The 16,841-nt window shown below is 46.2% G+C and overlaps 1 protein-coding gene across 1 annotated transcript in view; it reads right to left on the bottom strand.

Annotated features, from left to right (window-relative positions):
• LOC149325582 (calcium/calmodulin-dependent protein kinase kinase 1-like) overlaps window positions 1-14,927 on the bottom strand; it is a 51,065-nt gene extending 36,138 nt beyond the window's left edge. The window contains exons 1-5 of the mRNA XM_089564339.1: window positions 14,915-14,927; window positions 13,873-13,951; window positions 6,572-6,898; window positions 5,843-6,050; window positions 3,689-3,877 (exon numbers count right to left, since the gene is read on the bottom strand). Of these exons, the coding sequence (XP_089420465.1) occupies window positions 3,689-3,877; window positions 5,843-6,050; window positions 6,572-6,898; window positions 13,873-13,951; window positions 14,915-14,927 (816 nt within the window). The remainder of the gene's footprint in view (window positions 1-3,688; window positions 3,878-5,842; window positions 6,051-6,571; window positions 6,899-13,872; window positions 13,952-14,914) is intronic.
• Between the last annotated feature and the right edge of the window lie 1,914 nt (window positions 14,928-16,841).

The following is a 16,841-nucleotide window of genomic DNA, read 5'->3' as shown; positions in this document are numbered from 1 at the left end:
GGAAATGGCATTTGCGTGTCGTCAATGTACTTAGTGTACTTCCGTAAATACGCAATTAATTCGTCCAAATAACACTGAAATTCTAGCAAATTGGCAGTCCGCATTAGCATGTTTGCAGCGCACTACAAGCTGTCGTTGAACAATCTAATGCTCAAAATCGAGTTTCGGGATCGCATTTTGGTGCTGGCCATCTATTTAAAGTGTACTTTCGTAAACACGCAATTAATCCGTTTGAAGTATATTTAAATTCTAACAAATGGGTTGTCCGCGTAAACATATCTGCATTACACTTCAAGCTACCGTGGAACAATCTAGGGCTCGAAATGACGTTTCAGCGAAGAGTGAAAACTTTCCCTTTCTTGTCATCCTTTCGTTTATAGTAACTTCTAGCAAGAAGGTGATCACCACTTATACCCCTGCTACACGGGCGCTTCGAATGTCTTCCAACCGAATGTCATCTAACGATGCTACACGTGTTCTGTCTAAGGGAGTGCTTGAAGATAATATTACGCCAATGAATATTAACCGCGTCAGCATGAAATTTCCCCGGGAGTGCGCCGATGAGGACGACTGCACTCATACTGTTGTTTACATCGCTTGTTTACATAACATAAACCCAATCTGCGCTTTCGTTCTATTAAACAATCTGTTTTCTTTTTTACTGGTTGTACTCGTGCTTGTTTACGCTGATGCGATCGCACGCCTGAGAAAGCCGGGTTGTTGCATCGCGCAGGACTGGCGCTTCTCGCTTCTTGTCCCGGCTTTCTCCGACGTGACCAGTACTTTTTTTTTAAACTACTTTCTCCAGAAGTATGTCTGGCGACTGTTATCCACAAGCCAGCGACGGCGACGACTGCTGCTGGCCGTAAAGCACGGCTCGGCAGTCTGGGTCACACTGGCGATTCCCGTTCATCGTACGCGTGCCCTGCGATGTAAGCAATAGTTGATTTCAGGTCACTGTTGCCAAAACTACACCTGGTGACCATTTGCATACGCTAAAGCTTGTGATTCGCTCTTCACAACCGCCGAAATCACAGATCCAACCCTGCGAACTCGCTGGGCCTAGTCGTCGCGGGAGGGAACAGAGCCGTCGTCGACTGAAATTGATTTGGCAAGCGCTTATCGCTGGTGAGTGTTCAGGTGTGCACACGTGAAATATAGCCGTTCGTTTCGCTCATTTAGAAGCCCGAGCATATACACACCGCCGCCTCATCACCGTGCTCTCGCTCAGCCGCCGACAAGGCTGACCGTCCGCCGACCGGATTCGTCGGTGTCGTTGGCCTGCAAAACGTGTCCCTCTAGAATCATATTATAGTAAACTAGATATTTCACTATAATTACATGCTGTTGTTCAGCGTGATATATACTGTCGTTGTCGGACTAGTGTGACCGCCGTCTTCGTCGTCGCTGTACACTGAAAACGAGCTGAGGCTTTCGAATGCGTTTCGAAAGTGTCGTGCAGCACCGCGGCAGTCCGTCGAGTCCGAATGCCATTCCTATTCTCGAATGTCATTCCACTCAATGTCATTCGAACATTTCCGTGTGAGAACGTGATAGCATTATACCAGCAAAAGCGCCTTGGGTACTTCTGGGTCCGAATAAGCCAGCAGAAAGGACCCCGTCTGGCAGGGCAGACCGGCTCCCTTACACACCCATGTATCTGTTGGTTGACAGTTCGACTCCTGACCTGTGCCTGACGCAAGTTTCAACTAGCAATTCCGTTCTCAAATAACCGCAGATTCGAACGCGACCAGTAGGGTACTTCTGCAATAATTTGGCAGCCCACAGTATTTTCGCAAAAAAAGACCTCACCGTGCAAAATAATGCGTCGCTTTCGCTGGGTATATATACCACAAGCCAAGTATAGCGCTTGTCGTAGGATTTGTTGTTTGCCGTGTCGCTGTCGTCTTGGTATGCTGTGTGTAGGTATCTGCCGTTCCCATTCAATCACGTGACCTTATAATGTCAGACTCCTGTTGATTAATACTCGTGTACGATTTGTTCGCCAGTTGAAGAATTAACCCGTGTCATTCCATGTAGCCGCCCAGAAGAATTTTTTTAAGCCCGAGTAAACCTATTTTTAATGTATTAAATGTATATTTTTAGTATATTTCTAATTTTTATTTTTATTATATTTTTAATGCATTATAAATATGCTAAGCGGGCAAAAATGTACTTTTCATGTATTTTTAAGAACGTTTAAAATATTATTCCTAGTATACTTAGAAAGCATTCGTATTGCAGTTTAAGCATAGGGACAAAAAATGCGAAATAAATATGAAATTAATACAATACGTTTGAAATGGATTTTTAGCACATCCTCTTTTTCGCTAAGGGGTAGCAGGAAGTAGTTTGACCATTCGGGAGTGGTGAATCATCTTCGTTTCTGTCACAACTATACTTCAGAATTCTCTGAAGGCAGAGCGAATACTGTGCTACAAGGACTCTGCAAAACTGAATATCATACTTTACATTTTAGAAAGCCAACTTCGTGGAGTTTTGCCATTTGAACCAGACAAGAGACCTACTTTTTTCTGTAAATTATCCTCTTTTATTGGACCCTGCTAGTAAATGGCACTGTTTATTTGTGTTGCCTAGAGACCTCAACACCATCTTTCACTTTACGTGCGATAATGAATGGTAGCAATAAGGAAAGAGCTGTTGGGACGAGTTATCGGATTTCAATACTTTTAGAATCATGCAGAGAACAAGGCGAACTGAGGATCACACTTCCTGTACATTGAAAGAATTTTGTCACGTAAAGCAATAAGTTGCTGCAGTAAATTTAATACGAATTTTCTTTTGCGTACCAGAGACCGCTCAGCCTCAAGCGACATAAGTTAGTAGCGTCGAGTACCACGATGCGCCGTCCACGCAGAGATGCCTCGATTTGTTATCTTTAATTTCAGGAATACATGCATGACAGCTGTAAAAAACACTCAAGGCACCAGCTCTAAATGCTTTCGAATCGTCTAGTGTGAAATCTTCTACACTGCCAGAGGGCCTCGCATTTGGACTGCGGCAGGAACGCTTGTCTTTATTCTTTCTAACTCAACAGTCCTCGTGGCGTTTGAAGTTTCAATACGAACGCGAGAAGTGAGCTGTGTCTCTACTTTTGATGCAATATAAACGACTGGCATTTTATTCAGAGCCATAAAACAGGAGCAGTGCTCGGTACGAAAAACAATGGTAGGGTTTTAACGAAGTTAAACCAAGTAGACAGGCGAAAGCACGTGATTAACCTGGTTGGGTTATGGTACTGCTTTACTGGGTTGTCAGGACGTCTGGCGACGATATCAGTTCTATAGTAATATTACTTGATGAAAATGACGAAGTGCAGCGCACAGCGCGGGCGTCTGTAGATTAGATCCATAGTAGTAGTATCTGAAGAGTCCGACGATTGGCAGTGCGCAGCGCAATAGTGTATTGCAGTTTAAGACGAGGCGCGATCGGATGCGGCGGCAGCGTAGTGTCCTCGTGTGGAGAGCAGCGAAGCTGACCTGTTCCCGCCGTCGCGGGTTCGAGTCACAGTCGCGACAATGTTTTATTTATTTACTTATGGTTCGTCCAAGGTCAACCTGAAGGTCAAGCTCCACACAAACTCGATGAGCAGGTTCAACCTCGTGAAGTCGTGCTTTTGTACTAAACCCCGCAGTCCATAAGACCACAATGCTGGGCATGGTCTCACCTGTCCGATCTCCTCCTTGAGCCTGTACTGGTTGAGCTGCGTGTAGCCCTTATGGGCCTCGATGGAGACCCTGCGGGACTCGCGGATGCTGCGGCCCAGTTTTGGCGACGACGAAGGGGAGCTGAACGGTGAGTACGGCAGCGCCGGGTACAGCGCGCGCTCGGGTCCGGGGCCCACTAGGTGGGAGTCCTGCGTGAGTGTATTATTGAACTGAGGGCTTTTCTGTCACGTACGTACGGCCTAAGAATTGCATATAGGTATCTGAACTGAAAGATAGAGAAACTAGTTCTATTGAAAAGAAGTGCAAAAAGATGCTAAAGCTCTGTTCATTGCCCTGTCTTCAACCACTTCCCCGCTGGCCCCATATGCCTCGCGAACAGCCTACAGGAAGGTAATATTTCCATATTCCGCCGTAGCAGATAGCAATTCTGGCCTCAAAATAACATACTAGGAAGCCGTGTAGCCTGTCGGGTTGCCCTCTTCCGACGATGGTGTCACATTTGCGTGAGAAGGGTTTCCAGTATCAGCAACGCGACCCACTTAGTGAATGTCTGAACGCGGGTTCTTCATGCCCTAAGGCTTTCAAAGTAATGAACGAAGGACAATGATGACAAATGCACACGCCTTTCAATCGGTAACGGCCATTTGGAAGAGGTAACATCAGCAAGACTCCATTGGAACTCGATTTGGGAGGCACCGTAGAATGGCATGTTTTGTAGGCAATCATATGTAAGGAAAGATGCGGACTTCATCACTTCTTGCACAGTAGCACATGTTTTTGCTCTATGATTTCAGCTTCAACAAGTGCTACCGCCTAAACACGTGTGATGTGTCGTTAGGCCCACAGAAGCCTTCGCTCATCTTGTAATGGCTGGCAGTTGCTCACTGTCGAAGAAAACTTATCTCGATATGACCTGTCCGACACCACAAAAACAAATTATCTGTGCTTCTAGAAGCATAATCGAATGAAGGCAAGCATAAATTTTGGCCCAGCCTTCAGATGCTCAGGAAACAAGTCATACGGGGTTGTACTCTTAGTCAGGCAATCGAGAGATGGGGCACAAATTGCAGAGAGCGAAGTTGTAACTTAGTTAAAAGAAAACGCAAAGGTGGACGGTATGGTTAAAAACATTTACCTCAAAAAAGGCGACAAAAAGCTTCGTCGGCCAGAATGAGGTCAGTGCTGCTCATTTCAAGAAATAGTAACGGTGAGAGCGCCTTCTTAATTTTAACTTCCACTTTCCGTCACAATGAGAAGACTCACAGAAGGGGCCCACTTTTTGAAAGCAGATTTGAACACTATTCATAAGCGACCTGCAAAAAGCAGTTCCTAGCTGACGAAGATTTTAAGCCTTATTAGAAATCCGCAGTGTGCCTTCACCCAGTTTATCCTCGCAGAGACATTTTATGAACTGCGACTCATCTCAATATCCTAAAACCTATTTGTCAGATGAAGCCTGCAGCGCGTGTCCACGACTTTATAATTTTGACATGTGCCATGATGAAACGAGGTTTTCAAGAAATCTGCTCTTCATTTCATGGCTGCTCAAACATACTTGAGCCGTGTCCATCAGTATCACTGTCGGTCATTTATCCTCTGTCGAAGCCTCGTTCCTCACTGCGTCCCCTGGGCTGCTTAGCGAACCTCGGTCTTTGCTAAAAACCACAAGACCGGCTGTGCAAGTGATGTCCTGTCGTAGTTTCAGTTATCAGAGCCGTTGAATGTTTCCAGTGCCCACCGAGAATGCTTGCACATTCACGCAGCTGCACAAGCGCTCAACACTTGTCTTCAATTTGTAGCTCTGTTTGCTCGAATGTGCTGACACGTGTCTTGGGGTGCAGTGACCACTAAAGGTGGAGCTTTTAATGAAATTCAAATCTAAAACGGTATTCTGCTCATAGTAGAACAGTTAGTAACTAAACAAAAAGCTTGAAGCGCGGAGAACACTGAGTGAAACACAAGACACACAGAAAATAAGAATCACGCTAAAAATTAGAGTCTTGTTCGTACCTCTCTTAGTCGCGGTACGCTTGTGCTATGTTGAACTAAATTGCCAAAACACAGGTTTTCCTTCAGTCTATGAACTAAGTGTTTCCACTGAAGTATCTGGTTTCATAAAAAGAAAATCGCCGCGGTGCTTTCGCTTCCCCCACCTGGGACATGGAGTAGGTGATGCGCGGAAGGCGGCGCCTTCGCTGCAGGTCTCCGGCGCCGGCAGCCTCCGGGGGCGGGCTGTCGGGCGGCGGACGCTGCGGCGACGGCGACCGCTGCAGCCGCGGCGACGGCAGGAATTCCGGCGGGACCAGCTCGGGTGCAGCCAGGAACGGACTCGACACGCGCCGGCATGGCGACAGCGACAGCCTGAACGGCCGGGAAGAGGAGACGCAAGCACGCAGGTGACGCCAGTGCCCTGTTTCGCAAGTTGCTGGCAGTTAAGTCAAGGCCATACATGCGGCTGATACTCTCAATTCTTAAAGCAAGCAGCGTGTTATGCATGTTTGTAGACAATCTATAATACGTTTTTGGCCGCTCAGCACACATCTCTTAGATTGCTGTAAGATTGGCTTCCATATAATGGATCTACGGGTGCTAGCCTATTCTCTCTTCGCTTTCGTTTCTGATGATTAGTTTGCCCCCTACCAACATATTGGCACAAAGTCACTAGAGAGGGGCAACGGGACGACAGCCAAGACGTGTGCTAATTGCAATTCTACCTTGCTGTGGGGGAACTAGTGTCTAAAGCAATGTATTTATAGACTTAATCTCTAGTACTTGGCTTACTTGTAATGTGTACAACGAAACGTAGCTAAGCCTTCTTTTTATTTTTCCAATAATTTGCAGCGTCCATTGGACGAGCATCGACTATGGGCGGGATAGCACACCTTTCGATGTCCTCGGCCGCGGACGAAACAGCGCCACTGCTGCCCTCGTCGGGCGTCGAGGCAGCCGAGGACGAGGAAGTGGAGAAGCGGGGCTCCCGCCTCTGCGCCGGCATGGCTTCGCAGACGGGGTCCTCTCCCGGACCTTCCCACGGGTAGCGGCGCTGGAGCTGGGCCGTGGGCGAACCGCTACCGCCGCTGTTCAGGCGGCCAAGACAGAGGCCGTCCAGAATCTCGGCGCAGCAGTGGGGTGGTGAACCGGCTGTCGCCATGTTGGGGACCTTGCTGCGCATAGGCTCGTCATCGCTGCAGTCGTCGACGCACGGAGGCCTGCGAATCCACGCCATAGAACACGAAAACAGAAGGACTACATCCGTATAACCTAGACAGAGGGTGCATAGCTTACAATAAGTATGTGTGTTTTACGGAGTTCTTTTCTACAACCGCCCCAGTTCTGCAACCTAAGTGCCTCTAGTAGTTAGTGGACGCTCGGTGTGATACCATGTAGTCGCCTTTATAAGAATAATACGCCAATAGAGAAATTCTGAACAACTTGAAAAGTTCAGAATTTCTCTTTCTTCATCTAAATTAATGTCCTGCTCCGATCAAGTGATGAACTCCAAAGTGTCTGGTATTTCACCACATACATAAATGCAGAGAAGGCAAGAAGGTCGTACTTTTGACAACACAACACAAAATAACCACGAGTCGATGTGGACCCTCAGTCCACTAGGCAAAGTTGAAACAAGAGCACTTGTCTTCATCCGCGTTTCACTATGTTTACAAGTAGACTAAGACGCCTCCTCGACTTTACTTCTTTTGTTTTGCCTTGTCACGAGCATATATACGCGTATTGAATGTTTATTAAAATATGCCTTCTTCATTGCGAAATATTGCACCACAAGTCATTGTATGTTTCTGCGGGCATAAAGACGCTCTTCCCAGTGCATGAAGAAAGGTGATGTAGAAAGAGCTGTTCGACATAAAATGTAATTAAGGCGGAAGCGCTAAGGCTTCCATTAAGCGGATGACCCGGCTTCGGTGTTGCCGTTCGAGCAAACCCGAATTTGTCGAGAAGGTCGAACGCAACAGATATATGACCTCGTGCGGGTAATTCAAACACGCAGCAACGATCACACAGTGCAACAGTGACGACGCCACTGCAAAATTTCTCATTCGTCTCCAGGATCGTGACATCACACCACAGAAAGAAAAGAAATTTCGCCCACAACGTGCCCGCTGGACGCGGTCCCATACTTAATGAAGACGCCTTGAAAAGCTATGAGCGGCGACGGCCAGGGAACAACACGTCCGCTCTGGCCGAGTGCTTCGAACACTCCACTCTCCACGTGTCCGGCACGTAGTCTCCCTTTAAAGTGCCAGTCCATGTTGTGGCGCTGCACGCTGAAAAGGAAAATGGTCGAGCCGGCCGCTCTACCCATAGACCGCTAATTAACATTTCGTTCGACTGGATTAAAGGGAAGCCTTGTGTCTTGCAGTAAATAAATGAAACCAAGCCAAAATGAAAAATATAAATTTAAATCAAAAGAAGAAACAAAAAACACTGCATCAAGTCAAAACACTGCACAAGTCATCAGCAAAGAGGACCCAAGGAAACGGACCCATTAGCTATTTTGTCTTGCATTTAATGAGGAGTTTAAGTGTCCCTCGAACTTTGGTATGTTCATGGGAACGCTCAAAGAAAGATATTCTCGTTAACTTTGACAAACAATTATTGCTCACCTCAGGAGAGTATGATCAACTAGACAGCCAGCACGGCTGATTTTGATTTCATGTAGGCTGACGGTACACTGTGCTCAGCTCCAACAGCTGCGCCAGACGGAATCCGCGAGTCACCAATTCGAGCTTATATCGAAAGCTTCAGGCTGTCGATCGTAACACTCTAGTGCACGCTCCCTGCCTCAGACAAAATGGGGCCTCGTAAAGAGAAAGGCTTGTTCTGAAGATGCATCCGAAAGGTTACCTTCGTTGGTTACACATCGTCACAATCATAACCATTTCACTCTTTCCCTCCGCCATTCCAGAGTAGCAGGCCAGATAAAGACTCCTCTGATCGACATCTCCAGTTGAACCTCTAAATAAGCCTCTCTCGGTTGAAGTGCAAATAACAATTTCAGGAATGCTTCTGAGTAAAAATCGAAACCCAATCAGGAAATACTTACGAAGTCAACAAAATGCATCAACAGCCTTTGCACGTGATCATGACAGTGTCTTGGCGGGAAAAATAAAGAGAAACTACAACTGCTTACGACTATGAAACTATTAAATTTGCACTCAGCGCTTCCTTCGTGAACCAACCAGGCATAAAATTTAGCACGCCACTTCTAAAACACGTATTAGAGGCCGAGAGAGGTTCTGAAGTCTGGTCTGGTGAAGTGCTCGCGGAAGCCAAATTCCTCGCAATTTTGAAACTTCCCTGAGGACAACACAAAGAATTTCCGGACTCCGTGCATTTAGGTTCTTTAACGATTGCGGCTTTCTTTTCTTGAGCACTCTCGTCGGTGCCAACTGAGCGGGAGGACACGGGCTAAATCAAGGGCACGGTGGTCGCGTTTCAATGGATGCGAGACGCAAACGCTCTTATGCAGTGTGCGGTATCAGCGCAAGTTAAAGAACTCCAAGTGGTGTATATTAACTCGTAGCTCTTCACTACGGCGTCACTAATGTGCATGCATCGCTTCGGGATGTTCAACTTCCCATTTTATCGTTTCTTTCTTCTCTTCAGTACGGCTTCTAACGAGTAAGACGCGGCGCAAACTGAACGAAAACGTTCGCTGAAACACACACTTAGGCAAGGAGCGCAAGGCGTTATTTTATTTCATTACGTAACATGCAATATGTAACACGACATCACACAATGTCGTGTGGTGCCTATCGAATGGCGTGTGACGAGCAGTCGGTTATAAAACAGGACAGGTGCGCATGCTGTTCTGGTGACAGGAACTATATTTCTATGCCCAAGCAAAGAGTCTGATGCCAAGGTTGCAGATAACGCCTCATGATGTGAAAACAAGCACGAGAAATAATCAGAATGAGAACAGGATTTCTCTTTTAGTGCACAACCTTGAGCCCACATTAGTCATTTATTTTTTTTATACGTATAAAAATCAACAGCCCTCGTCAGCTGTTGATTAATGAATGCCTCTCAGCTCAGTGTAACCACGGTCTAATTGCTTACTTCGGATGGGGTCCATAATGAAGCAAAGTAATAGGTTCAAGCCGACAGAAAGGAAATAGCTGAGTTCGTCGTCTGTTCACAGCCCTTCCAAAATATTTTATATCCAGGGCCTTAAGGGACATTTTTCATGCTTTAGAGATCTTCACCACTGTCCTAATGAATACAGGTACTCTACATCAGACAACAACACAACTTGTCATTGTGCTGCTGGAAAGGTGCTAATACCTGAATGAAACAAATTCGTCTTTACTCTGACCACCAGAGTGCCAAATTTCAAAAACGGCACCCCTACTGTTTTGCTCAGCTGACACCCGTTTATCGGGTGCAGACCTCCCCCTTTACACGGGGTCGAAGATGTAATTAAACACGGGATGAGGTTCAATCTGTATTTAATTACATTTAGCATGCATGGCTGAAGAATTCATTAACAGAGATAGTGCGACGGGGAGAAGCGCGAATCAAGCAAGGCGCTGCATTCAGCTCACTCTGACACGTCTGTCGCGTTCCTGCGCTTTCGCCTTATCACTCAGGACCCCAATTAAGGCCACCGTAATCTAAATATAAATCCCCGCGTTCCACGTGGCCACATGAGACAGTGCGCAAATCAAACACTTCATGATGCCATGGCTCTCGCAGAGGACTTAGTTGCCAAGGTTGACGGCCGTCGGGATTAGGCAGTCCCTCTCCAGGGCTAGCGCTTATTAGCAAGCTGCCAAGCTAGACGCTGCGCCGCACGTAATCAGCAACTGCACATGTAGGAAGGCCGCTAAGAAAGGCATTAAAGAAGCAACTCAAATCCTTTTTCTGAACTGATTTAAATACACAATATCCTGATCTGAATACAGCCGAAAACTAAGCAAGATCGTACAGGTAGAGATGAAGAGATTACCAAGGAATAAAATTGATGCGCATCAAGAAATTCCAGCTTATATGTGCTGTCACACTGACTCCGACATTCATAATCCTCCGCTGGCTACATTAATTGGGTCTTATTAATATGCATTCCAGGGGAAACTGCTTAAAGCTTTCCGCATTTTAATCCTTAGCGTTTTGGGCCACAAATTGACACACAAGTATGACAGTCGTCGTCAGGGAACAGCGCCCGCTTACTACGCCACCTATCGAACTGTTTCAAAAAAGCTGTTGGGATTATCATCTCTCGCTTTTTCTGGTAATACTCAAATCAGGGCATCAGGGTGTACCAAGACGCCAGGCGCTCCTCGCTCCGTGCTTTCCGTGATTCCTGGCGCCTTTCATCCCCTTTTATTCACACTACACGCGCGGCCTGGCACATCAGTTTGGTGCTGCCGGTTTTGCGGCCTTCAAAGCGACACATAGGGACGGCAGTGTCCTCTGTCGCAAGGGACAGACTTTAATAACCCTCGTCAGGACGTAAGAGACCGAGCAGCCCTTTGGGAGCGGAGAAGCAGGAGAGGAAGCCGCGTGCCAGTGTAGTGCAAAGAAAGCTTTCGAAAGTTCTCCCAATAGCCTGGCTACTGCACCATCGTCCTCTCCACGCAAGAGCGAAAGTAGAAGGTGGCGGCTATGTTACAGCAGCCAGCTTAGTTCCGTGCATTGCGCTTCTCAGGTGATGAAAGCAATGCCTACTTTGAACACTGTCTTGTGTCTAACTGGTGTTACGTGCGTACGTGTGCATGTAGGTGCACAGCATCAACGATAACGGCATTTACACTAGAGGAGGAGTCGAGGAGAAACATAGTTGCACAGAAGACTGAAATATGAAACATGACTAACCGCAAACGTTATAACAATTCCTATTGAGACAAATATGGCTAGGTAATTATTGTATTCTCATAACGTCCTTAAAATCACGTTTCCTTATTATTTAATCAGGTGAACAACTTCGAAGCCCAAGTGCTTCTAGAGAATTAGAAAGTGCGCTTTGCAACATTTTATGAAGACTGGTTCTCTAACCATGACATCCACTTTGAGTGCTTTTTGTGCGCTCCCACGCCATCATGCTGGAGATTAATCAAGGTGACGTTATCAACTCTTAGATGTTTTTCTTCCTCTCTGCTGTGTTTGCGACAGCTTCCTGGCATGTCACCGTATAAAGGGACAAGGCACCGCAATCTACCTCGCGCGGTCACTAGCCTACACAGAGTGAGCGGTCAAGGTCGGCCGCTGGTAGCCACGCAGGCAATGGATGATTTCCCATGGGTGTGGGATTCTAGTCCAGTTGCAGGATGGCTGCGCCGGGGGAAAAGATTAGATTGTGTTCAATCATTATTTTTTTACATGTGCGGTTGCGGCAACGGCGAAGCAGAACCTGCCACAGCCAAGCTTCCAACGGTAAACAATTATTAGTGGTTTATTCAACCAGAGAATAAAGTCTGCTAAAACATAATCTGCTAAAGCATCTGCTTAAACAAAAAGAACGACGCAGCCGATCCCAACAGCTTAGATAAAAGTTATGCAGAAAATGCGATACCGAAAGTCATTCATGTGACTTATGTGCAGGGACTTATCCGGAGAAAGCGCCAAAGAAGGCTTTTTTTTTAGACCAAAAGTTTAATTGCCCTAAGGGAAGACTCACCATCAAGTCATCCTCTACAGGCATCGTTGCCAACAATCCTCCCATTGTCCATCTGCGATAACTTTAATGTCTCTGATGTACCGTTTTTGCTGCGTCCGCAGGGAAATCATGCGCTCGCCACTCCCACGACTTCCTTGCAATACAAGAGGCCGATGAACTTTTTGTGCTCCACAAACAAAATAAGAGATTGAGTAAAAATTTCGTGTTACCTAAACAACCAGAAACAACCTAAAAACTTGCTGTAGATCGATGTCAGATCGAGGCGGCCCATCAAGATGAAAGAACACAGAATTGTGAACTGAACGAAAGCATGAACAGAAGGACGTTGCGAAAAAGGCAGCAAGCAATAATAAAAACATATTCTGAGCAAGAAGGAACGCTACTACGAGGGTTGAGGCGACCAAACCAGAGTGAGATCCCTAGCACATGCACAGGACGATGAATAATGTTTCTTAGGCTGGTCACATGTACAGCGCTGCCAGAATTTTCTTTACGTCAGGCAGAAAACGCCTCTGAGCGTAGAGCAAGCTCAGCCTCATAGTAGCAAATAAGAAGCGATGCATCCCAAACCGTTCGTACTGTTTCATGCTCGGAACACTTCTGTGCGCAAGCACCTTATGCGTCGAAGCGCCCCAGGAAGCACCGAGGTTTAATGCCTCCGGGCGCTGACATCCCAGACCGTCGCCGGCTCTCTAGTCTCACTCATCGCGGCTAGAGGCAAGCTACAATGAAGCTAACATGGTGCCGTGCCGCCGCGGGGTCTTCTCTTTAATAACCACTAACTCCCTCGCAAAGGATGCCGATGCATGTTCGAGACAGCTACGCTTCGATTATTTCAGGGAGTTTAAAGGCGCAGAAATAATATCGCTAAAAAAAGTGAAGGCTCATAACTATTGCTGATCAGCATCGATAGCCTAAACCAACGTTTTAGAAAGTGTGTCGAGAGAACAAAAAGAATTTTAATCAAAGTAATATTATTTTTAATACCAGAGACGCCAGAATGTAAAAAAGGACCATTGTTGACGTTTCAGCTTCCAGCACGAAAACATTGTTCACAATGAATACTTCACCAAAAGAGTATCATTTAAATAGGCTTCAATAATCGCCGCATGGAGCGTGCGTAGATAGGGTTAAGATTTGCGCCGTTTCGGTTCAAGGTGTGTGTTGCAAAACTCTGAGATGTAAACGTGTGTGATGTGAAGTAAAAGTCTTTCTACCTAGTTTCAGAATTAACTCCGCGAGCGTGATGATCAAACACGTGTAGTTTGTATTTTGATATCGAAGGTAAGCCGGTATCCTGATTTCAGCGTACAAATTAGCTCTTTGCAGTTTTCTACTAGAAGTTTGGATTGCGCTTTGAAGACATCAGACCATAAAGAAATTGCTGACGGCTCCTCATTCCAGGATGTTTTCCTTGGAGAGATATAGGTGGATGATTAAGCATTTAGCACCCAGGCGTGCTAAATGCTGGCACCAATTTCCCTCCATAACAGCAATATGACTCACGAGAAATCGCTTGAAAAAGAACGGAAAGCAGCGCCAACTTACCGCGGCAAATCGCCTATCTTGGGTGGTCGCACTCGTCGTTGGCAGAATGACCCCCAGGACTGGCGCAAGCAACTCGGCCCTAGAGAACAAAAACGAACAAAGAGTAAACAAAAGTATGGTAGTGTTCTTAAACTATGATAAAGATAACAGGACTCATTATATAATAACCAGTGACTCTTTGACATGAATCTCGGAGCGAGATGGGGGTTAGTTCAGTGACGAGCCGAGACCACATTTCAGATGCAGGCTTGTATAGTTTTCCAGAGTACTGCATAGCTTCCCTTTTGGGGATGCAATTGGCAATTGCATCCTTGTTTTCGTGTTCCAAAGGAATGAAACAAGGGGTAACAGAACTGTGGTAGTTGTATCTATCACAAAAGTTTCATCTTCTCGATGTAGTGCACAGCAAGGAACGGCGAAGTTTAAACCAATTAACGGACAACATCTTCATTGCTCCCTGCCATGCAAAGTTTTGAAGACACGAAGCCCTCGTGTTGTCCCTTGCGTATATGTACGTGTCTTCAAAGCGCTACATGTGTCCTGTTTACAGTCCTGGGTATTTTAGGAGCCCTTCAGTTTACAACACCACCGTGTTGTATACAAGCGGAGCCGATTGCTGAAAGCGAGAAGTCTTTAAGCATGATGCCTTCTAAAAGAATAAATTGAGTAAAATAGTCAACCATGAAAGCATCGTGCTGTATGCCCAAAACGCTTCTCCCCTTGACTTTACCAGTCCGATACATAAGTGGTTTGGTTTGGTTTATGGGGTTTAACGTCCCAAAGCGACTAAGGCTATGAGAGACGCCGTAGTGGAGGGCTCCGGAAATTTCGACCACCTGGGGTTCTTTAACGTGCACTGACATCGCACAGTACACGGGCCTCTAGAATTTCTCCTGCAAAGAAATTCGGCCGCCGCGACCGGGATCGAACCCTCGTCTTTCGGGTCAGCAGCCGAGCACCATAGCCACTGAGCCACCGCGGTGGACACAGCTGTAGGACTACATATCGCAAATTATTTACAAATCAAACTTTCAGAACTTGCCACAGTTTGTCATGTTTCCATTCGCCGTTGCGCAAAGCAACGACAAGGATTTTTGCGCTAAAGGTTAGAAAGTTCTCTATTCGTTACTGAGCAACATAGACATAAACCATAAGACGTCAGCACAGCGATGTCCTCAATTCCTTATTTGCGGAAACCTAGGCGATGTGCGCAATACGTAACCAAAGTGAAACAAGTATAAGCCTGTCTGGAAAAGGAAGTTTCCAGTTTTGTTGCCGATCATGTCGTCATCTAGACTACTAAATCGCAAGTTATGTGCACAGGCTAGATGGATCACATGTGCAGAAGTAATTGATCAGCTCCTTAAAACGCACAAAAGTTGCGCACAAGTTCTTTTTTATTAAGCGTTCGGACGGAAGGGCTTTACTTTTCAGCTAACGTTGCTTTTGCCAGGATGAGTGCGTGTCTTCTAACGAGAGAAGTATAGAGAACTAAGGAGAGCTCCGAAAAACCGTATTTGAAGCTAAGCTGACGTTAGAGATGCGTCAAAACGACGAAACAAACAAGAGTGCAGTCAAGGTAAGCCTGAGTGCGGCTATTTCATCCTACGTAATGCGCGGAAATTTGGCACCCAGGAACCCAAATTTGCTGAGGTAATACTGGGAGCTTTGCGCGCACAGTTGGCTGCTAGAAACCGCTACTTAAGCAGCAGGCGGCCAGTGAATGAATGGGAGGTTCCCCACGCCATGGAAAAGTTTCAGCTGCTGAACAGAAAAACACAATTTCTGCCGAGATAAATGAAAAAACACTACGGCAGTTTGAAGAAGAAGATATTCGGCTCACGTCACTGAGGCCCCGGAGAACTCTGTACACATCGAGGACGAGTGGGCACATGTTCAGTGCTGCAGCGAACGTGCGCCTTCTTTGCCTCCTTAACTTTTGAATTTTCATCATTTTTCACGCAAGCACAGCTTGCCTTGGCATCTGTGGAATGCCGTAGTCACGTCTTGGTGCAAGGAGCTATGGGATGGGTTCCAGTGTAGCCTCGGATGGCGTACCGCAGCAAAAGACGTGACACACATCGTACAACACGTACGGGTCAAGTACACTATGAAAACGGCATGATGGTTGACTATGCTAGCTTTTGTGTCATCCACTTACGGCGGTTACGTGCTTTCGAACATTTCGCCCTCAAAACCAAAGCAAGAATCTAAAAAAGACAGCGGAGAAGTCGAAGACATTTTGGTGGCTCTAGGCACCGCTTTCTTTTCACTTTCCTTCCTGGCAGCTCTGAGTGCTTAAAGGACCTCCCTCCCCTCCACAACCCCCCCCCGCACGCCACGTTGAAGAGATGCGAACGAATGGCGTTCGGGTACAAAACTTGAGGCCACGAACACGAAGGGCAAAAAGCAGAATAAAAACGGTGTAACGTGCACTGCTAACTGCAGAATGCTGTCGTACACATGAAGACATGTCGTACACATGTCGTACACGTGACTTTTAAACATGATTAAACTTTTTTGTCTGGTTAACTACCGGCAACTCTCAGCATAAACAATTTAGAAACACCTGAGGAACACCGTAACCAAACACGGATGAAAAATTTTGAGACTGAAAAATTTTCTTCTGATCAGAACAATGTTTAATAATCCTGAACTTTAAGATTGCAAGAATATTATTTTGCCCTATGCCTAGTGGCTTGGCTGCTGTAGTAGAACAGTTTTGCAAAACCAGTTCTGTTCATTTTAAGCTTCGGCCACCGCTTACAAGCGACATCGCAAACTACAGTACAATAATTCACTCATAACAGTGCACTGATTTATTACGTCATCACATTTTGCTCATAAGAATGAAAAAAAAAAAACTCACGCCCTTTACGGATTATCCAAGAGCCAAGGAAATACAGCTAGATGGAGCGAAACAAGCCAGAGCCACTCCAGAAATACTAGACAAAAAGATTGATGGCTGG

The sequence above is a fragment of the Amblyomma mixtum genome, chromosome 10 (assembly GCF_055824585.1).
Source record: "Amblyomma mixtum isolate Tamu chromosome 10, ASM5582458v1, whole genome shotgun sequence".
NCBI classification, from domain to species: Eukaryota; Metazoa; Arthropoda; class Arachnida; order Ixodida; family Ixodidae; genus Amblyomma; species Amblyomma mixtum.
This window is presented reverse-complemented; position numbering and strand designations above follow the sequence as displayed.